Genomic DNA, 24303 nt, shown 5'->3' on the forward strand with positions numbered 1-24303 from the left:
TATGGTTGAGTATGGAGTTAGAGGAAGAGGAAAGCGACAATGTCCGACCGCTATGCTACACCCCCCCCCCCCCCCCCCCGACCAACATTCTCAGAGCGCGCGCACCCCCCAGCCCCGCTCCGCTATGACCAACAATCACAGAGTGAACACCCCCCCCGTGAGTAGAAGCCTCCAGCCATAAAACAGAATAAAGATGACAAAGAAGTCCGTTCTGAGCCACTGTAGAAACATTTGAATGTTTCTGTCCTGTTCATTATTTAAGGGCACATTCAGTAATTTACTGCTGAAATGTCATATTTATTTCCTTTCTAATATCAATATTGATCCCAGTATTGATGTGTTGCATGACTTCAGTACTCAAATAATCAGGTTACAACTCAAAATTGTACTTTGGTGTCACTAAATTACTCTGAATCAATCAATTAATACTGAATCGAATCAAATTGTGATTAATCGATTCAGAACCTCATGACTCAAAATCGAATCGATTTTGGAAATTTGCCATGATACCCAGCCCTACTCATTTGTACATTGTTTAATCTGCATCAGTTTTCACATGTAGAATGAGAGGACTGAATTTTTATGTGTTTGAAAATGTCTTATTAATTATCTAACTAGTTAATTTTGTCTGTCTGCTTAATCTAGTTTGAAAGGAATGTGTTTGTTGTGTTTCATTCCATTGCATTTCAGTGACCACCTCTTCTGTTCCTTTGTGTTTTGATGTAGAGAGAAGCCAAAGGTGGATTTTAAGTGAAACCTAAAAATTGTGTCTGGACAAAAATCACCTGATTCCATCAAACATGGATGGAAGACCCACCTGTGAGCAGTGTGGAAAGACTTTCACCAGAGCAAGTGACCTAAAAATCCACCAACGCATCCACACTGGAGAAAAACCATATGCCTGTGACCAATGCGGAAAGAGTTTCACCCACATGAATGTGCTTAAACGCCACCAACGCATCCACACTGGAGAAAAACCATATGCCTGTGACCAGTGTGGAAATGTTTTCATCACAGCAAGTGACCGAAAAATCCACCAACGCACCCACACTGGAGAAAGACCATATGCCTGTGACCAGTGTGGAAATGCTTTCACCACAGCAACTAACCTAAAAATCCACCAACGCATTCACACTGGAGAAAAACCATATGCCTGTGACCAGTGTGGAAATGCTTTCACCACATCAAGTCATCTAAAAATCCACCAACGCATCCACACTGGGGAAAGACCATATGTGTGTGACCAGTGTGGAAAGAGTTTCACCGGAATGAGAGAGCTTAAACGTCACCAACGCTTCCACACTGGAGAAAAACCATATAACTGTACCCAGTGTGGGAGTGCTTTCACCGTAGCAAGTCACCTAAAAATCCACCAACGAAGCCACACTGGAGAAAAACCATATGAATGTGGCCAATGCGGAAAGAGTTTCACCCAAATGAATGGGCTTAAACGTCACCAACGCATCCACACTGGAGAAAAACCATATGCCTGTGACCAGTGTGGAAATACTTTCACCACAGCAAGCGACCGAAAAGTCCACCAACGCATCCACACTGGAGAAAAACCATATGAATGTGAACAATGCGGAAAGAGTTTCACCCAAATGAATGTGCTTAAACGTCACCAACGTATCCACACTGGAGAAAAGCCATATGAGTGTGACCAGTGTGGAAATGCTTTCACCACAGCAGGTGACCTAAAAATCCACCAACGCACCCACACTGGAGAAAAACCATATAAATGTGACCAGTGTGGAAGTGCTTTCACTACAGCAAGTCACCTAACAACCCACCAACGCATCCATGCTGGAGAAAGGTCATATGTGTGTGACCAGTGTGGAAATGCTTTCACCACAGCAAGTTCCCTAAAAATCCACCAACGCATCCACACTGGAGAAAAACCATACGAGTGTGACCAGTGTGGAAATTCTTTCACCAGAGCATATACCCTAAAAGTACACCAACGCATCCACACTGGAAAAAGACCATATGAATGTGACCAATGCAGAAAGAGTTTCATCCAAATGAAAGGGCTTAAACAACACCAACGCATCCACACTGGAGAAAAACCATATGAGTGTGACCAGTGTGGAAAGAGTTTCACCACAACAAGTGATCTAAAAATCCACAAACGCAGCCACACTGGAGAAAAACCATATGCCTGTGACCAGTGTGGAAATGCTTTCACCACAGCAAGTTACCTAAAAATCCACCAACGCATCCACACTGGAGTAAAACCATATGCCTGTGCCCAATGCGGAAAGAGTTTCATCCAAATGAGTGGGCTTAAAAGTCACCAATGGATTCACACTGGAGAAAAACCGTATAACTGTGACCAGTGTGGGAAGTTTTTCACCAAAGCTAATCACCTAAAAATCCACCAACGGATCCACGCTAGAGAGAGACCCTAGCAGTGCAGATTCTGAGACAGATCTTTTATCACAGGTTCAAGATGTACTAAACATGAACGTGTCAAACATTTCCACAAAAGACAAAAACTGAACGGTTGTACAAAAAGTCCGACATTGGACTCTAGTGGAAAGAGTCAGTGTCATAATACACTTAAACAGTTTGAATGTTTCCGATGTGATGAAACATTCCCGTCATCCTCTTCCCTCTGCTGCCATCAGTGCAGATGTGAATCAACATCTGGACCAAAATGTTCCTCGGCATCAGATGACAAGAAGAAACAAAGTGTGTGTGAACCAGCAGCACCGATGTCTGACAAGAACATCAGACTTCAAAACCTCCAGATCAGACTTCACAACTGGAGAGACCAGGAGACCATTTTTAATAAGACTGAGGGTCTACTTTCGCCAGATGAAACACTGGACAGTTTTGCCCTGACATATGCTGAGACAATTTGGTAGAGTTTTCTCCCAAGTAAACCCAACCAACTGCCTTTTAGACCCAATTCCTACATCGCTTTTTAAGTTATTTTATGGATCCTTTGAAGTTTATAAACATTGTTAATTGCTCTCTTTAGACTGGCACCTTTCCCACTGCCTTTAAAACAGCAGTGAGGCCCCTTCTGAAGAAGAGCAATTTGGACCCTGACACTTTTAATAATCATTCCACTTGCGCTCCTCAGCGTCCCCTAGAGACTTACTGAGGCTGGAGATGGTCTGTTGGAGTTCTCCTTTCTCTCTGTTGGTCCTTTCGACATCAGCTGGAGTGAACTTCTGGTTCTGCAGGATGTGCTGCAGTTCATTCCGCTCATGTTTTAGATTCTCCAGATGGCTGATTGCAAAAACACGGAGATGAGAAAAATGATATGAAAAAAAAAACAGATCTATTCTGTTTAGAAGTAGAAGCTAAAAGTTGTTTTTTTTTTAAGAAAAATCAAAATCATGTTTGGATCATATAACAAAACTGATAATTGAGCCTGAAATATAATAATAATAATTATAATAATGGATTGGATTGGATTTTATATAGCGTTTTTCTGGACACCCAAAGCGCTTTACATGCTTTACGTTATTGATCCATTATTCATTCACTCTCACATTCTCCCTCTGGTGGTGGTAAACTACATATGTAACCACAACTGCCCTGGGGCAGACTGACAGAAGCGTGGCTGCCAATTCGTGTCTACGGCCCCTCTGACCACCACCAAACAGTCATACGCATTCATACACCAGTGTGAGTGGCACTGGAGGCAAGGAGGGTGAAGTGTCTTGCCCAAGGACACAACGGACGGACTAGGATGGAGCAGGATTTGAACTGCCAACCCTTCAGTTATTGGACAACCCGCTCTACCACCTGAGCCATGGCCGCCCCATATAGAACTTTAAGGATGTGTGAAAACACTGTAACTGATTTTAGAATAGAATAGAATAGAATGCCTTTATTGTCATTATACACATCTACAAAGAAATTAAGAGACAACTCTGTTGTGGTGTGTAGTGCAAAACACTTTAAAGGAAAAGTGTAAACATGTATACAGAATAAAAAAAACATGTCAGCCAACCAAAATACGGTAGAGGTGAATATATTGCATTTTGAGCAGTTGCATAAGATGATTGGTAGTCACACTGAGTCACAGGGATGATTCTGTGATTACTCACCTCTATCTCTTCCCTCACAGTGAACAATTTCGAAGTGTACTCCACCATAAACATTCCATTTCTTTACAAACAAAGCTGGTAGGTAACTCGGGCATTTTTGGTAATTGTTCCAATGTATATTGTGGGAAGCGGAGTTCCATGCAGCTGCATTATGGTTGCAGCGGCAACAAACATGGAAACAGCTTCATTGCCGCTTGCTACTGCCGCTACATGGAGCTCCACTTCCCACATTGCGACAAATTTCTGAAAATGTCCGAGTGACCTACTGTTGGTAAATAAATAGATGGTTTATGGTGGAGTACACTTTGAAATTGTTCACTGTGAGGGAAGAGATTCAGGTGTGTAACCACGGAATGACTTACGGATTCATGATGCTTAGGCTATGACTGGGGTTTTACAGATTTGATGAAAAATTGGTGCCGAAATTCATACACAGCTTTAGTAGATGTAGGTTGTATCAGCTTCACACAGTGAGATGATCCAGTACAATTTCTAACACTGTCAAAACTTAGTCCCAGACTGTTTTTGGATGTCTGTGAACCTCTTTCCCCTGTGCGACTGTTTTGTTTCCACATTGAAACAAAGTGCTAGGTTTTCTCATATTTTGTCTGACAACGCAAAGTCACAGTAAATAAAGGACTTAAAGTGCAGAACTGAGTGAAAGGTGCTTTTATTTCCTCTGATTACCAGTGTTCTCCAGGTCATCAGTCAGTTCTGAAGCTTTGCTGTCCAGGTTGGCTTTGAAGGAATCCAGGCTGCTACCATAACTCTGCAGTTTCTTGAGGTCTGACTGCAGCTTCACCTTTTTCCATCCTCTTAGTCATTAGACGGTCCTGTTCAGAAAACAAACACTTAGTTGCACAGATGTTTATCCCTTTGCCTTTAGCGTCTTTGAGTACTTAGAAAAGCGCTATATAAAACTGATGTATTATTATTATTTAAATGATTGAATAATCCACATCAAATATCACTGTGCACAGAGTTAAAGATGTTCAAACATGATCTATTTGGGGTTTTTTTCTCACTTTTTGGCTCTCCTTTTCCAGTCTTTCAACTTCATTGGTTAGTATTCGGTGCTTCTTCTCGACTTCAGCATTGAAGTGCTTCATCCACATTGTAAAGCTTCTCTTTAAATACACACACACACACACACTCATCAACTAAACTCTCAAATATAGGATATGTATACTTTTCCCCTTGATTGAATTTTTTTTTTTTATCCAATATTAGAGCAGAAATAGTGAAAACGTAATTTTTTTCTACAACCAAACTTTGTTAATTTAAGAAGGACGCCCAAACGCACCATATTTTTATATGTACTAATTTCATAGAGATATGAAGTCCTTACTTAATTTAATAAGAAATGCCTCATCATCATATTCAAATGTATCATGACCCTGCATGAACTTGGAGTATGTTTTAACTGTGTAGTCATGGAAGAGCTGCCGGGGCAAAACAAAAGGAAAAAAACTCTTAAATGTACAGATTAAAACACAAAATAAGAACAGTGGTGTACGTTTACTAATAATGACTACTGTAGGACCATGACAAGGATGACAACGACTTTACAGAAACAGAAAAAATGAACATTTGAGTCTCAGGGCAGTTGAAAACAAAAAAACATACCTTGTTATATTCAGGTCCTTCCTCAATATTTTCACTGCTGTCACAGAAGTCACTAAATCGCAGCTCCTGCCGACTCAAACTCCAGGTGATCTGAGCACAAACATACAATACATCAGCACAACACTGCTTTAAAGACGTCCTTCCAAACTAATTACATACACTGATGAACTACATTCAGCTAAAAAATGTTTGGAGCTTTCAGTGTTCCTCGACATTTTCTATTTAAATTTACAAAGTGTTTCTAGATTAAAACCTCCAAACATCACGGCAGTCTTTTTTCTATATTTATCACAGACTAAAGGTAAAAAGGACCGATGGCCCTGTAGCTCTCCAGTATGTTCTATCAAGAATAACTTGAAGTTATGAGGTTGTCTGGTTCTGCCGCTACGTTAGAGTCCTGTGATCAATCTCCCAATAGAAGTGGGTGGTATTTTCACTGGAGGACAACTCAGCCATTTAAATCAAAGTCCATGCATGACTTCCTATCAGTGCTCAATAGTAACTATACTGACATCTCAAAGCATTTTCATTTTATAAGCCATTAAAATATGGCCCATTATAAGGCAAATTTTTAATATTTCAAAAACTCATTAAAATTTCAAAAAAATCTAAATTTTTCAAAAATGTGAACATACTTTGTAAACATTGTCCCAAGGAAGCTACATAAACAATTTGAAATTAATCTGACCAGTAGTTTTGGAGAAGATTGTTGAAATGTACATTGGTGACCCTGAGTTTGACCCTTCACTCAAGGTCAAAGGTCATGGAACCACATGAAAGTCCATATACAACTTACTATCAGTGCTCAATAGTAACTATACTGATATCTGTAACCTATTCCATGTTATAATCCATCAAAATGTGGCCCATTATAAGTAAAGGCAAATTTTAAATATTTCAAAAATCTCAAAACTGTGAACAAACTCTGTAGACTTTGTCTCAAGGGAGCTACATATAAAACTTGAAAAAATGAATCTGAGCAGTAGTTTTGTGTGAGAAGATGTTTGAAGAAATTGCTAACGATGAAGACGACCCTGAACTCAGTGCTTTCACAACAGCTCATGGCCTCTCGGCCGGTGAGCTAAAAGAGATTTATGTTGTTTATGTCTGACGTTTTCACTTATGTGTATGTTCATTACACATGTGAATTTTCACATTAAGATTCAACTTTTAACAATTCTCAATCACCTCAACTGAAATTACTATTTCACATGACTTTTTAATCAATTAATATAAGCAACTGTGCAAATCTGAGCTTTATTTAAAAAGTGCTCTCAGAAGACCACATCAGACCACAACTAGCTATAATACTGTTAATATGAGAAATTAAAAGAAAAAAAAGTCCATACTTTGTCATGATGCATAGCAACCTTGTTTTTTCACCCCTTTTTGTTAAATTCTGTTTACTGTAAAAATTAACCTGCTGTTAGATCACAGTGTTTGGGGTCACTTCATTTAGATTAAATAAAATGTACTGTAAAGTGTTGTTTGTGGCTCACCTTTACAGTATCAATGAGCCACATGAGGGCACCCAGTGCCTGAGGCCAGGTGTGAGGAGCTCCAACAGAATGCATCAAAGGCTTTGAGAAAACAAATGGATACCTTCAAAGTAGGGGAAAACAGACAGTAAAAACAGTCAGCTGTGGTTCTTTAAATGAGAACCCATATCCACAATTAAGGTTTGGTTGCTCATTGAAGGGACTGATGTGACAAATCCATAAACAGACAAACTGGAGCCTTTTTTAAACATTACTATCAGAATAATCTTTTTTTGTTACCTCAAAGCTTTTAGGAGAGCTGGAACCTCTTCCTCTACTTTTTGGTTTGGCATCTCAAAGGTTGGATGTACTTGGTGGTAGATGAACTCAAATATCTTCACAAACTCCTTGGTGGAAGGAGACTGCGTATCCCTGCTTAGTCAAAAACTAGACAAAAAAAGACACAAATAAACCTGATACGGGTTTTTTTTTAAGGCCGATGCTGATTTTTAAAAAATTTAGTCAGCCAATAGCCGATATCTACAGCTGATTTTTGAGGCCAATGTTTAAAGCCGATTTTTTTTTTTTAAAGGACATTTACTGTAAAATAATATTGAAACAATCAGATAATTGAGATTTTTATGCAGCAATATAAATGAAATTATTAATATACGTACTGTTTGAAAAATTAGGCTATTAGACTATATCCTGTAAATATCAGGTGTCCAGAGCACGAGTCATGGATGGGTTATGATGACATTTTGCAAGAATTCCCGGACATATCCACTCAGGATACGTCTACCAGTTCTTTGCTATCTGCTTGTTTTGTTCCCATTTGGGACCAAAGCGTACTTGTTGTCCATCCAGTTTGGGTCCAGAGCGGGCTGCTGCCCTTGAGGAGATCAGGCCATGGAGCAGGTGGAGGAAGAGTACAGACGCGGTCACTGAACCCATGCATCACTGTGTTTTGAATACCTAAGCCAATGGTGAACCTGATCAACGTTATAATATTTGTACACTTGGTCCAATGATTGTAATAGTCACGTTCTTTCATAAGATCTGAAACTTCCTGTTGTTAGTCAGTCAGCTGCTGCATCTCACTGTATGTACTTGACTCCTTGCAAGTAAAATCTTCTGATTCCAGAATCCAGTGACTCCGTCTTTTGTCTCAGAGTATATCACAGAATTTTTCTATCATGTACACATAGTACTCTTTTAACATTTATGGAACTTCAAGCGCTGCCCACACAGGTGCCTGATCAAATATCTTAGAACATTTTTACTACTAATCAAATATCAGCTTGCGAAAAAAAATTAAGGCCGATATATCAGCCTACCTCTACAGAAAATGATGAGAAATTGTTTCATAATGACCAGGATTACACTCTCAAATGTCTTTTTTGGTCCATAACCCACAGATGTTCAGTTTAGCAACAGAGATAAGGAAAGAAAACAAAATATTCTCTGGACTTGCATTAAGGGAATTTGGGTTTGGTTATTGATTACTTAAATAATTTACAACTAATCAATTATTGCAGCTGGATTTAAATAGAAAAAGCAATAGTTATAGTAAAGTCAGCAAAACTTTTTTTGCATGATTATAATTAATGTACAGTGACAGAGAAGGTGTTGAGACCTCATGTAAATGTCTGATGCATTGCTGAACATCAGATTTATCATGGAGAGGCCTGGCATCTTTGATCTTCTCCGTTCCTCCAAACCCTGACATGGTGTTACTGTTACGACACAGGCTGGCTTCACTAGTCCTGCACTTACAATATTAAAAGACTGCCATTGTGTAATTCTTTAATCAAATACCAATTTTGCTCAATAACATAACAACAGTATTTTACCAAAATGTAGTAGGAAATGAAAAAGAAAACACTATAATGTTAGTATTATGTAATGCTGCTTTAAAAGTCTGACAATTTTCATACCTGGCACTAAAAAAGCTGGTCCGCCTCTCAGAAGTACTAGATTGTGGTTTGGGAATGTTGAGTTTCCCAAATGAAAGTTGTTTGCTGTAGAAACATTAATTATTTACTTACCAATTCACATTTTAACACGATGCCCTTTTCAACTTTTTTTTCCTATTTCTTGTGCAAATGATTTGGCTAATAACTCATCCATGCCTACTTCATGCTGTTATGTTTATGTTGTGAACTTTCTTTACGCATGTTGAAAGTACCATGAATAGACCACGCTCTTCAGTTCATATTCCTACATGAATACACTAAAACACAGCAAATTAATACATAGACCTTTGGATTACAGTAAACAGCACTGATACTGTGTTTCATTCACTGTGTACAAACTGCAAGTCAGTGACATGGTATGAAACAGTGAATGAGAAAATATGAAGTCTTCATGTTTGAACAAGGTCCTAAACCCACAGTGATTAGAGAAATGTACTTGAACCTCTGAGGTGTTGTGATGATGAGGAGATCGCTCTGGCCAAAGTGAAAGGAAAGGTACTGTATGTACTGATTCCATTTACTACTGACGTACATGATGTGTGTATGTGTAGGTGCTGACCAGTATTTTTTGGCACCATTGATGCACAGTCACTTTTCCTTAGCTGCTGTGTTTATTTTACTGTCCCTCATGTTTTTTCCTTTGATTCCAGGAGGAATTGAAACTCACAGAGTACCACAAGTTGGCGCGTAAACTGAAGCTGATAAAGCTGTCTGCAGAGAATGCCTGCGGTCCTGATTTTGAAATCAGGCCTGTTGAATATGGCTCTGGCAGCATGGTCCAGCATAAAACACACATACAGGGACTGAATACTTTCCAGAAAAAGGTGCATTATCCTGTAGTGAATAAGGTCTTATTTAGTTCATCCTATTACCTTCAGCCTTGGCCTGTGGAATACATATGAAGCATTGTTTTCTCATTTTTGCTGTTTTGTAGATGCTCCTTAGAAAGTTGATCAGTAATGTGGAGGAGAACAGTCAGTTAGCCAACATCCAGTTCAGTCTGGAGGAGTCCAGTCAACAGGTAACAGGAGTGTTGACTGGTTTGCTCCAGTAACTTTATCCCACATTGACTAACGATCATTGTTGCGTTATAACGCAAAAACTATTGCGTTATAACGCAATACTTTTGAACTATTGCGTTATAACGCAATTTTTTCCTCAATGTCCCTTCCCAAGCTCCGTACTAATTTGCTTTGTGCCAAATACAAATAAAAAGTGGGGGAAAATATTAGTGGCTCCTTTATTCGTGAACACTGACTCCAAACAGTCATTTCCGGTCCAGATGTCGCTGTGGGTCTTCAGAGGGTTCGTGTTTCCATCACGGAAAACTGTATAGGCGGAACCTTCGGACACGGACCACTTCCACCCGGACCGCATTAGAGTGTCGGTGTCTTCCTCAGACAGTCTGGACTAGTGTTGCTGAATTGGAGAAAAACCTAATCTGGAAACTTTTCAAATCGTCTTGACGACGTTTTTTTTTTCTTTTTCGTCAGAGCCTGGTGTCAGATGTGTGTCCTTTTTGTGCTTCTACTTCAGACTTTGATGGGATTTACAGACTGGGACGTGGAAGCTCGGCTCGTCCTGCACAGTAAGTGATCTGCATTCAAGGAAAACATTCACGTTCCACAGTCCTGGGGGGGGGGTCCGACCTCCAACTGGATCACATGCATTGGAACGGCTGTGGAAGCCGGAGGTCCTGGTTGTAAAGTGGGTCCAGTTCCAAGTACCCAGACCTCACCGCAAACTCCAATGTGACGTCAACACAACAATAGCGGCGCACAGTGCGCACGTTCCCAATGAACAGAACCTTCCCAGTGTTTAATGAACTCCTGGCTCATTTGTCCTCTTCCATGTGCTTTGTGTTTATGAGAACACTGTTGTGTCCACAGTCCAAATGCCTCTGCACTATCAAAGCAAACAGGAGCTCACATCTGCCACCTCCATGTTTGTAGTTTCTGTTCAATGTGGATCAGCTGGAATACTTGGAGGTGGGATGGAGTTCAGTCCAAGTCAGATAGATTCTACCTGCCAGCACTCTGGAATGCAGCATATGCACAGCCCCACTACTGCTGAACTGAAGGAGGCTCCTTTAAAACAACTGGTCCCATTCACCTTTTGTCCAAAGCATCTGCTTTATGACTGAACCTCCAAAAATCAGCTGTGATCTGTTCAGACCAGTACAGCTAATATCCCAGTGAAAGACCAAGTTAAGTATCTGGGAATTATAATCACAAAAATCCAACTAAAAGAACTGGTTTAAGTATTATTCCAAGGTCAAAAGATGAACAGAAATGATTCAGTCACTGGTTCATCACAGACCTCTGTCTACTGGGTTGGATTCTTTTATCTACAGCCCAAGGCTTCTCCACACTTCTGTATCCATGACACTCATTATGCACATCTGCAAAACTAATCAAGTCATCTAACTCTATAATATTTAAATTTATTTGGAAACTAAGACTCACTACCTGCGTAAAACTCAACCTGTCAGAGATTATGATAAAAAAGCCATGGAATGTGAATCAGTTATGGCATCTCTGAGAATGCAGTGGTTGAAAGACTGTCTTTCCCAGCCCCATTCCAAAGAATTTATTCAGTAAAGTTGGAGGGATTGACTTCTTTTCCAAATGTGATTTTGAAGTGCATAAAATTCCTATTAAGTGATCGAACTTCCACAAACAAGCATTGAACTTTAGCAAAATGATATTTACCCATAACTTCTGCCCACACAACACTATTTTATGGAACAGCAGATTGATTATTATAAATAGAAAGTCAGTTTTTAAAGCTGAATGGTTTCATAATGGTTTATTATTTGTTTTGGATTTATTGAACACGGAAAGACTCCTGTTATCATATGAAGAATTCTCTAGGAAATACAATATATATAGCACAAGAAAAGAATATGATCAAATCTGTAAAGTGATTCCAACATCATTAGTTCAAATAATCCAAGGTGCTATGCCCCGCCCCTTATCTGTTCCCTTCTGACCTGGTTTGAAAGTCAATGACGTTGATCTGTCAGATCGAAGGTGCAACAATAAAATGATCTGTCTAGCTTTGAAACATAGAAACGTTGGGGACTTGAACACAGTTGCTTTACCTAACATGGAAACCACCCTGAGGGAAAAATGTTTTTCTTTTTTTCTTTGGTGTCCTGTTGCTCCCACAGTAAAGGAAACTCATTTCTAAATTCCATGTTCAGTTGACCCTGCTAATGATTATTTGCACAAAAGATTTCATTTTGCTGTGGATTCCTGTGTTTTCTGTTCCTCTGAAGCTGAAACCAGTGAACATTGTTTTTTAACAGTTCACACAGCATTTCCTTTTAGGCTGATATTCACAGTTGGTTGTCCTTAAAAATGGAAAATATTCCGTCTTTTTCTTTATATGATATTATTTATTATATGGATTCTTTAGATGTAAACATCAAAGATATTGTTATCCTTATTATTATTTTGGGTAAATTTCATATTCATTGTTGTAAGTGGAAAAACACGAACCCCTCCTTTAATTTGTTTATATGTGATTTTATTAATTATTACAGATCTCTTAAGTTTATTGAAAAAATGTCCAACAAAGTCAGAAAACTTTATTCTAGATTATCTAAGTCCTAGCTGTTTGAAATGTATCTTGCCTTAGTCTTTTGTGCTTTGTGTTCCAGTCAGATATATGTATATATATATATATATATTCGGTTTCTTTATTTTCAAGACACTTCAAATGTCTTAAACTTTTTGTTTATTTAGTTTCAGATATTTTCAATAGTTCTATGTTTCATCATTCCATCATGTCTCCTAGTGTATTTCTGTTTTTTTCTTCTGGAACATTTTCCCTTTCTTGTTCGGTAAATTGCTTTGTGCCAATAAAAAAAAGGAGGCAGCTCCTTTATTTCCTGTCTGTCATTCTTGGACACACTGGTTCATCCAGGTGTGTCTGCTACTTGTTGTTCAGACTACTGTGGTCAGACACACCTGGATGAACCAGTGTGTCCAAGAATGAAAGACAGGAAATAAAGGAGCTGCCTTAAGTTCAGGAAGTAGTGGAGCTGTGCATAGAGCCCAGTGGGACACACCTTTAAAATCTAATACTAGGGCTGCGTATCATGGCCAATTTCCATAATTGATTCGATTTGGATTCATAAGGTTCTGAATCAGATAATCACGATTTGATTCGATCTAATATCGATTTGATTCCGTATTAATTAATTGATTTCAGATTAAATTAGTGACACCAAAGTGCAGTTTTGAGTTGTAACCTGATTATTTGAGTACCGCAGTCATGCAACACATCAATACTGGGATCAATATTGATATTAGAAAGGAAATAAATCTGACATTTTAGCAGAAGGAGCTCAATCTGCTCTGAAATAATGAACAGGACACAAACATGTCCATGTTTCTACAGTGGATCTGAACAGACTTCTCCGTCATATTTATTGTGTTTTATGGCTGGAGGCTTCTACTCACTGGGGGGGTGGGGGGGCCTCCATGACTGGAGTGGGGGGTGGGGTTGCACTCTGTGATTGTTGGTCGGGAGTGGGGGGGTGGGGTGGCGTAGCAGCCGGTCCTTGTCTCTTTCCTCTTCCTCTAACTCCATACTCAGCCATAGGTGACAGTATGGATCCAAGTTATCATTCCAAGAACAACTGGCTTCTGCGACTCTCCTCAGAGAACCTCCAGGTGTCCAGTTCCTTCACACTGTGGGTTCCAGTTTGAGGACAGGAGGACCTCCAGTGGAAGGGTTTTCTCCACCCTTCCTCCATGTCTTTCCTGCGTCAGAGCTGTCACGAGCGAGACCAAAACTCCCCGTCTTCCCCAGGGGTTCGCAAGACGGAGCCGGTCACGCTTCCGCGTACTCCTGGTCCTGCTCTGAAAAATCGATCTCATCCACTATTAACCGATTACGCAAAATTAAAACGAAATCGATCTAAGATCGATTAAATCGATTTTTTTACCCAGCTCTATCTAATACGTGTCTATTCTAGACATTATAGTAGAGGCAAAACTGAACACTTGATAATAGAGACTGGATGTTTGTTTGTTTTTTAGCTTACGGCTGACAGGCTGTAAGCTATTGTCGTCAGGCGGCGTCAGGCGGCGGCGTCTGTTGTCGTTGTTGTCATCTGTCATCCGTTATAAAACTTTCAATCGTCTTCTTCTCCAAAACTACAATTCCGATTGACTTGAAACTTGGTATACAGCTTCTTTATGATGATGTCAACACAAGTTCGTGAAATTATTTGGATCAGGATCTGATTCTGGATTTGGTGCAACTTTGAAAAATGTCCCCATTATAAGAGATAGGAAGTGGACTGATGCAATAACTCAGTAAATATAAATGATATCCAATGTAAATTTCTCCAGTCCAGCCCTGATGGGGAAATGACCAAAACATAATGTCCACATGCTGATCAGGATCTTCTTCTGGATCTGGAACTGATGGAAAATTTAACATGGGCTCTTATGGGGAAAAAATTTCAATTGTCTTTTTCTCCTAAACTCCAGTTCTGCTTGACTTCAAACTTGGTATACAGCTTCTGTATGATGATGTCAACACAAGGGACTGAAATTATTTGGATCCGGATCTGATTCTGGATTTGATGCGACTTTGAAAAATTTTCCCATTATAAGAGATAGGAAGTGGATTGATCCAATAAATCAGTATCAATGATATCAAGTTGGAATTTGAATTTTTTACAGATCTGATTGGAATATGACCAAAACATGGGCTATTTCTGTAATAGAATAAATACACAGACCTGGGTGATAATAAATGGCATCTGGATACATTTCCCAGAGCTTTTCATTTGGCCCGTAAGCTACAGGGCCATTGGTCCGATTTTATATACAATATTTTATTTAAACAAACATTACAACATCAGAAGTGCTGAGGCCAGGTATAACAAAATGAAGTTATACTAAATTAAAGCAGAAATCCAGTTTCCCCCATGGCCTAAATTGTTTTCCCCTGGGAGCTGAGGAAGCAGCAGAATTTCTTCTCTAATCTCCTCCCCCTGCAGTCCAAACATCTTCCATGGCCAGGACAACAGTAGGAGTGAACTGATAAGAACTGATAAGAACTGGTACCAACTCAAGGACAGAATGACCCACTGGAGTCTCTTTATCCTGCACACACATTCCACAGTTCCATAGCACATACATGCATTTCCTTGCCCCAAACCCCAAATCTCATCTTCTGTCTACCTTTTACCTTTCACCCTGTCCCTCAAATTCCTTTCAAATCCACAAAAACATTCCAGCATGTGTCCACATGTACTGTGTGAAAACTGTATGATGTCTTATATTTGTGCTTTGCATTATCTTGTTCTTCACTGCAATTTTTGAAGAAAAGTGTTCTGTGGTGGCGCACCAGTTAGGAGCAGCGGCCCCATGTCCCTAATCATGGAACTCAGTTTCGTTTGATGTACTTTGTACTGTCACATGACAGTAAAGGCAATTCTGATTCATTACACGAACAATGACAAACTCACATGAAAGCATCATTATTTCACAGTTTAAGGTAAATTCACACCTCCTATGATCTGTCCTTTTTCCTAAACAAAGGGATTAGTTGGATTTGTGTAGTTGTAATGGTGGACACTGGAACTGGAGCTGGACTGGCACAAAGAAACAGAAACAGAAAACTAAAGGATAGAGTGAAGGAGCCCAGATGAAAACAGAGGGAAACCTGTGCATTGAACCCATGGAAAGAACTAAGGATAGAGTTAAAGGAATGAAAACACAGCTGCAGTTGTCCCTCTGCCTTCTCCACAGCTATAGAATGCTTCTGTTCTTTACACACATGCATGGGAACATTGGATTGGACTCTAGTGTGTGTTGGTAGCTCAGTCCAACACTTGGGAAACACTTGTGTGTTAGCCACAGGGCTAGCTCTTTAGCATTAGCCACAGGGCTAGCTCTGTGACAGACGGGGCTAATCTGTTGGATTTGGAGCATTGGTTCAGTCCAAACTAAGGGCTTTGGAAGGTCACACTGAAATGGGTCTGGATGCAGTTGAATGTTGATGCCAGGGCCTGGATACTAAAGTGTCCTTCAGGAACCAGACCGTTCTCCCAGTAGAATACTGTGAATGCAGAAGGCTGAAGCAGCTAGAGCTGATCTGAACTAATGCACAATGAGGAAGACGAAGAAGGACTGAAGGCATTTAGGAAAAGGACTGAATACTGTGGGTTAAAGCTACAGCTAATACGGATATGACTGGGACAGGTGTGAACCAGCGGTCTGTGAGGAACACTGAGGAGAACAGAGGAAAACACACATAGAAGCAGGAGTCGCACCAACAGTTTAGTTTACCTGTGGTTTTCACTCCAGTTACTAAACTACGACACAAACGGACTTTAGGAAGTTTGTTTGTTGTCTCGTTTCAAACGTCACTTTGCTCCTGAAACTTTCTGTGTGGAAAAAAGAAATGCACAGTTGGAAAGAGGATCCACTCTTCAGTCCTGAACTTCAGAACACCTTGGACACAGTTCTGCCCTTATGACAGTAGGTGCTAGTGCTCATGGGAAATGGAGTCTGTGTCCCTTAAAAACGCCAACGATTCAAACTGAAGGTGTCGCTGTAATCCACTTTAAACCAATTCTCTGTACAGGACCTTTAAACTGTTCCAGCTCTCTCAGATTTCGTACTACAACCCCCTTCGCTTGCTCAGAGGTCCATTTAACTTGATGAAAACTTTTCCAGTCCTTGACCAGGTGGCTTGAATTTGAGTTTGTTTTCTCAGCAGATGGCCATTTCTTGCCATCTCAGCCTTTTTCTTTGTCAGATGCTCATTAACATAAACCCCTCAGTGCCCTTCAGTTTTCTTGATTGCTTCAACACATCAATCTTGTGCTAAAGATTAACAAACTGAACACCAGTTGAAGACTTTTTTTTGTCGTCTTTGCGAGGAATTGTGTGACATGCAGAGGTGTGTTCTTTCCCTACAGATATGTTCTTCCTGTTCAGGTATTGAATCTCTTGCTCCTGGAGAGTGTACAGTTCCTCAGGTGGTGTGTCTTCACCATGCTGGTCACTGGCTACAGCCCTGGCATAGCTGCCATGTTTGGTTTCCACACCACTGATGATGACATCATTAATGCAGGAATACTGCTGCAACTTATCGATCCGTTGTTCCAACAGCTCAATCTTAATCTTTGTGCTTCACAGTTGTCTTCAGCTCACGGACCTCTTCCATTAAGCCCACAAGATCGGCCTGCTGTGACCACTTTACTAGATTCCTCAGACAGAAAACTGAGGGACTTTTTAATCTCCTCCAACTCCTCTGCCAACCTTTTGGTTTACATGTTTTCCACGTAGGACACACAAAAAAATATCTATGGAGACTCCAGGAAGGCTTGAGGGCAAAAGGTTTAGTCATCGGCCACCATGTGCTCCTAGGCCTCAAATGATACCTCCATAAGTCCTCCTGCTTTGGAAGAAATTTCAAAAATATTTGAAGCAAGATTTGACTTCACCAGCAGTAATATTTCCAATGTTAGCTGATGACACTGTATTTCAGTGATTTATAAAGGATTGAATGAAGATTCAGACCAGGGAAGAAGCAGTGGCAGCCATCTTGTCAGTCACTCCTGTCTGGTATAAAACCAGTCTGGTCCAGTTGCACTAATTTACCTAAAAGGGGGCTCAATCTGTTAGCCAATTTTTTTTTAACACATATCTTTATTAAGGTTTTGACAAATTACATATACATACAATACACAATTACATATATATTTCCCCCTGTAAGTCGCTTTGGAAAAAAGTGTCTGCCAAATGCATAAATGTAAATGTAAATATTTTCTGACATGAATTGACAACATGGTGTGGGTCTCCCCTGAACACAAATCCCCCGAACCCATCCATGAATTCAGTGATGGACAATCAACACTTTTCCAATGTCTAGCTATAAGAGGCTTTGCATGTATTACACAGAGGTTCACCAGCCTACTTTGGTGAGTTCTAAGGGCTAAAGTTTCTGGAAGAAGACCTAGAACACAGATCTAAGGGCACATTGGGATTTCTTTGTCTATAATATTGGAAATTGTGTTCATTAATCCTCTCCCAAATTCTTGCATATGTTCACATTTTTAAATACAGTGATACAAGGTACCTCTCTCAGTTCCACATTTTATACAGGTGTCTGGAATATTGGGGTTGAATTTGTGAAGTTTTTCAGGAATTATATAGGTTCTCAAACGCCAGTTATATTGAATTAATTTAAATCTGCTATTAATGGAGATTGTCTGCACCTGGAAACAAGCTTTCTCCCATTCCTGCTCTGTAATACCTGTTTGGAGGTCTTCTATCCATGCTAAGCTTCTATAATTTTAGGACTCTGTAGTCATTTTTATCAATTTTGTTTATATATCATTGAGCTCTTCCCCTTACTATAGGGGTCTGATGTTGCTATTTCTTCTACAATACTTAAAGGAGGACATTGATATGACTGCATCTTGGAGCAAATAAAACTACGAATCTGAAAATATTTGAACAAATGGGTTTGAGGGATTCCAAATTGTGTTTGAAGAGTTTCAAAGGACATTGGATTATTATCTTTTTATAAAGGTCTGAAGTCCTTTGTAATTCTAACTGCACCCATTGCCTGAATCCAGGATCAGATTTACCTGGTTTAAATAATGCATTGCTCCCAATGGGGGTAAATTGTGATATCCCAGGTTGTTCTCTGAAGATGTCTTGTGTTTCATACCAAACTCTAATTGTGTTTTTTTTTACAAATGGGTTAACTGTGTTCTTCTTAAGTTTCTTCAAAGAATCTGAATACAGATACCTATCTAGAGTAAGTCCTCTGGCATTTTCTCTCTCTATCTGAACCCAAGGTCAATTGGAATGTTCAGAGAACCAGAAGAAAGCCGATCTGAGCCGGGCTGCCCTAAAGTACCATAAGAGGTTAGGTTAGCCAAAATTTTAGAAAAGAATTTCCCATCCTGATTAAGCAGAGGTAGGACAAAAAGAGCCCACGTCTTCTGGGTCTGTACCCTTTTTGTGTATCAGTGTAATGAGCGCTTCTGTTAGGGTGGGAGGAAGGACCCCGTCAGAGTGGGCTAGAGTCAACACTTTATGGAGATATGGGCAGAGAATTTGGTTAATTTTTGATACAGCTCACCTGGAAGGCCATCAGGACCTGGAGCTTTATTGCTTTTAAGTGAAGTGATGTTTTTGTTTTTTTTTTTACTTTTTCAATAGAGATTTCTGAGTTCAGCTGAGCTGATTCATTTTCATCTAACTGGGAGAGATTGCATTTATCCAAGAAATCCTGCATAGCCGTATAGTCTGTATTGTTTTTGGAAGTGTACAGATTTTTGTCAAATTGAAGAAATTGATCATTAATGTCCATGGGTTTCATCAGAATCTCACCTTTATCAGATTTAATTGTATGTATTGTGTGATCACTTTCCTGTTTTCTGACTTGTTGGGCTAAAAGTCTGTGGCTCATATTTGAATTCAAAAAATTCTCTTTGGTAAATAAGAACGCCTTACTAACTCTTGCTGAGAGTATCTTTTTCTATTCATATTTTAAGACTGATACTTTTTTTGTACTTCATTGGAAGGATTTTGTTCATTCTCTTTGTCCAGAAGGTTGATTTGGTTGTCCAGTTCAAGTAATCTGGTGCTTTGAATGCCTCCCAGAGAATAGAAGGGATGGTTTCTGAATTATCATTAGTATCAAAATTGAGGGATATTTGAGCTTCTAAATAATCACAGAACTCTTCTTCAGTTAGTAACAGAGGATTCAGCCTCCAGTTCGTACATGGCTTCACCATGTTTTGAATATTCACAGTGGGAAGGCAAGGGCAAGGCAGGTTTATGAGTCTAGCCCAATTCATACACAGGGCAATTCACAGTGTTTTACAAAAATGGAAAAGAGACAGGTTAAAAACACACAATTACAATTAAAACATAATCATTCATTCATTCATTTTCTGAATCCGCTTTATCCTCACTAAGGTCACGGGGGTCGCATGGAGCCTATCCCAGCTACATAGGGGCGAAGGCGGGGTACACCCTGGACAAGTCACCAGTTCATCGCAGGGCTGAACATATAGAGACAAACAATCACTCTCACATTCACACCTATGGGCAGTTTAGATTAACCAATTAACCTATCAGTGCATGTCTTTGGATGGTGGGAGGAAGCCGGAGTACCCGGAGAGAACCCACGCAGACATGGGGAGAACATGCAAACTCCACACAGAAAGGTCCCACCCCCTGTCGACTGGTGTTGGAATCGAACCCAGGACCTTCTTGCTGTGAGGCACGAGTGCTAACCACTGCACCACCGTGTCGCCCAAAACATAATCAATAAAACATAAATAATAATCAATTTAAACAAAGTAAAAGGTCAGAGGTCAGATAGAACCCTTTCAGTTGTTCTATGCACAGTTGAACAGAACTGTTTTCAGCCTGGACTGAAACACTGACACAGTTCAGGTCTGTCTGACGTCATCAGGAAGACTGTTCCAGAGTTTAGCTGCAGAGAACTGAAACACATAGAACTGAAACACAGCTGCACCCCAGCTCACTCAGTTGATATTTCAGTCCAATCTGGAACATTTTCCAGGGCCTTGAAAACTGCTGTCATTAGGCCTCTCCTTCTGCTGGACTCTGGGACCAGCAGAAGACCGGTCCATGAGGTTCTCAGGGTCCCAGAAGGTTCATATGGGACCAACATGTCCCAGATGTACTTTGGTTCTAGACCACGGACAGACTTCTAGACCAGCAGAGCTGTTTTAAAATCTATTCTCTGAGCCACAGGAAGCCAGTGCACAGATCTGAACACAGGACTAATATGGTGGTCCTTCCTGGTTCTAGTCTGGACCTGAGCAGCAGAAGAAAGTCAGAGAGCTGTTGGTAAACGACTGCCTCAAGGACTTTACCTACAAATGGCAGGTTTGATATGGGCCGATAGTTGTTCAGTACTGTGGCATCAAGACTACTGTTCTATAGGAGAGGCCTAATGACAGCAGTTTTCAAGGCCCTGGAAAATGTTCCAGATTGGACTGAAATATTAACTGAGTGAGCTGGGGTAACAAACTGCTCAGCACAGATTTTAGAAATCTAGTGGGCAACTGGTCGAGGCAGCATGTGTCTGAACTCAGACTGGAGATGGTCTGTGGGACTGTTTTGTCAGTGACAGGTGTGAAATGTGTCAGCTCTAGGTGTGTGGAAGGCTGCAGTGGGAACGGTGTTGTGGGATTAACTGAGTGTTTAATGCCCTGAACCTTGTCATTAAAGAATGTCACAAACTCATTGCACTTCGATGTGGAAACTAGTTCTGTGCACGTTAAAGGGCTGTGATCTGAGATCCAAATATTATGGTATAAGTAAAAGGAGCGTTCTCTGCCAGTCGGATTAGTGATTCTCCAAATGTCAGACAAATTAGTATTATTGATGAATGTATTCAGAAAGACACTCAAATTACTTCTGTATTCTGCAGGTGGAAGATCTATCTAAATACGGGTCTATGTTTTGGCGTTTTGATGTGCAGGTTGAACGTGTCTACCTCAGATTTGGTCAAACTGGATTCAATACGTCCAAGTTGGTGACCTTATGTGACATCATATGATAATGGCGGTGCAACGAGTTCTGAGGTTTTGTCATGAAACAAGTAATTGTTGTAACTCATTTGTACATTGTTGAATCTGCATCAGTTTTCACATGTAGAATAAGAGGACTGAGTTTTTAAATGTTTGAAAATGTCCTATTAATTATCTAACTAGTTAATTTTGTCCATCTGCTTAATCTGGTTTGAAAGGAATGTGTTTGTTGTGTTTCATTCCATTGCATTTCAGTGACCACCTCTTCTGTTCCTTTGTGTTTTGATATAGAGAGAAGCCAAAGGTAGATTTTAAGTGAAACCTAAAAGTTGTGTGTGGACAAAGATCACCTGATTCCTGCAAACATGGATGGAAGACCCACCTGTGAGCAGTGTGGAAAGACTTTCACCAAAACAAGTAACCTAAAACAACATCAACGCATCCACACTGGAGAAAAACCACATGAGTGTGACCAGTGTGGAAAGACTTTCACCAAAAAACGTTATGTAAAAAGACACCAGCTCACCCACACTGGAGAAAAACGACATGAGTGTGACCGGTGTGGAAAGACTTTCACCTTAAAACGTTATGTAAAAAGACATCAACTCACCCACAATGGAGAAAAACCTTATGAGTGTGACCAGTGTGGGAATGCTTTCACCACAGCACGTAACCTAAAAATCCACCAACGCACCCACACTGGAGAAAAACCGTATGAGTGTGACCAGTGTGGAAATGCTTTCACCAGAGCAAGTGACCTAAAAATCCACTTACGCATCCACACTGGTGAAAAACCATTTAAGTGTGACCAGTGTGGAAAGACTTTCACCATAAAATATTGCGTAAAAAGACACCAACTCACCCACACTGGAGAAAAACCTTATGAGTGTGACCAGTGTGGGAATGCTTTCACCACAGCAAGTAACCTAAAAATCCACCAACGCACCCACACTGGAGAAAGACCATTTGAGTGTGACCAGTGTGGAAATGCTTTCACCAGAGCAAGTGACCTAAAAATCCACTTACGCATCCACACTGGAGAAAAACCATATAAGTGTGACCAGTGTGGAAATGCTTTCACCACAGGAAGTGACCTAAAAATCCACGTACGCATCCACACTGGAGAAAAACCATATGAGTGTGACCAGTGTGGAAATTCTTTCACCACAGGAAGTACCCTAAAAATGCACCAACGCATCCACACTGGAGAAAAACCACATGAGTGTGTCCAGTGTGGAAATGCTTTCACCACAGCAGGTCACCTAAAAATCCACCAACGCATCCACACTGGAGAAAAACCATATGCCTGTGACCAGTGTGGGAAGAGTTTCACCCAAATGAATGGGCTCAAAAGTCACCAACGCATTCACACTGGAGTAAAACCATATCCCTGTGACCAGTGTGGAAATGCTTTCACCACAAGATGTTCCCTAAAAATCCACCAACGCATCCACACTGAAGAAAGACCATATTTCTGTGACCACTGTGGGAAGTTTTTCACCCACGCTGGTTACCTAAAAATCCACCAACGGACCCACTCTGGAGAAAGACCATATTTCTGTGACCAGTGTGGGAAGTTTTTCACCCAAGCTAATCAGCTAAAAATCCACCAACAGACCCACACTGGAGAGAGACCCTACCAGTGCAGATTCTGTGACAGATCTTTTATCACACATTCAACATGTACTAAACATGAACGTGTCAAACATTTCCACAAAGGGCAAAAACTGAACAGTTGTAAAAAAAAAAAACGTCAGACGTTGGACTCTAGTGGAAAGAGTCAGTGTCATAACACACCTAAACAGTTTGAATGTTTCCAATGTGATGAAAGACTCTCATCATCCTCTGCCCTCTGCTGTCATCAGCACAGATGTGAATCATCAATGTCTGGACCAACATGTCCCTCAGCATCAGATGACAAGAAGAAACTCTGTGTGTGAACCAGCAGCACTGATATCTGACAAGAACATCAGACTTCAAAACCTCCAGCTCAGACTTCACAGAATCCAGATGTGAAGACAAACATCAGACTGAAGGCTGTGTTTTGTTGTCCTCAGAGTACAGAAGTGTGTTCTAATGCACCACCTTCACAAAATAGTGATGTTACTGAACCTCAACGTGCCACGAGGTGAAAAGTTCAACTAGTGGAAGTCAACAAGGACCTGGTTTCTATGGCGATACTACTTCTCATTGACTCTGTGGACTTTAATCAGTAACTTGTTGTTGTGATTCTGTTCCTGGTTGGGGTTCACACAGTTGGATTTACATCAGTTAGAAACAACATGATGAACATAATATAACTGAGACAGAATGACTGATGAGCCGGTAGTGGTTTAGTCCCAAACTGAGGCCGACAACATGAAGGAGATCACATTCCATTGGAGGAGGAAGTCTGTTTAGGAGAAAGTTCACGACCACCAAAGGAGACGTCACAATGAGTCAGTGCTCCATCTAGTGGTCCAATCTGGTTCTGGTCTGGTCCATTGTTTACCTGAACATCAAACTGGATTCAACATGTTTCCACTGGTCTAACCCTGACCTGCAGAATGTGTTTGATTTGAGTGAAAATGTGTTGAACTGCTGATGACTGTGGTAAA

At 40.4% G+C, this 24303-nt stretch overlaps 1 protein-coding gene and 1 long non-coding RNA gene across 2 annotated transcripts; one reads left to right on the plus strand and one right to left on the minus strand.

The window, feature by feature from the left end:
* The first annotated feature begins 652 nt into the window (after positions 1 to 652).
* LOC115425670 (zinc finger protein 850-like) lies at positions 653 to 24303 on the plus strand. The gene is made up of 3 exons (XM_030143353.1): positions 653 to 2196; positions 13819 to 13831; positions 22305 to 24303. Exons 1-3 carry the CDS (start codon positions 801 to 803, stop codon positions 23644 to 23646), a joined length of 2751 nt encoding a protein of 916 aa, XP_029999213.1. The 5' UTR covers positions 653 to 800; the 3' UTR covers positions 23647 to 24303.
* Positions 2732 to 16765, minus strand: LOC115425675 (uncharacterized). Its single transcript, XR_003936262.1, has 3 exons — positions 16627 to 16765; positions 7573 to 7578; positions 2732 to 2747 (listed from the first exon to the last, which is right to left on the minus strand). It is a non-coding gene; the product is annotated as an uncharacterized LOC115425675 (long non-coding RNA).

Source organism: Sphaeramia orbicularis, chromosome 9, assembly GCF_902148855.1.
Source record: "Sphaeramia orbicularis chromosome 9, fSphaOr1.1, whole genome shotgun sequence".
Classification (NCBI taxonomy): Eukaryota; Metazoa; Chordata; class Actinopteri; order Kurtiformes; family Apogonidae; genus Sphaeramia; species Sphaeramia orbicularis.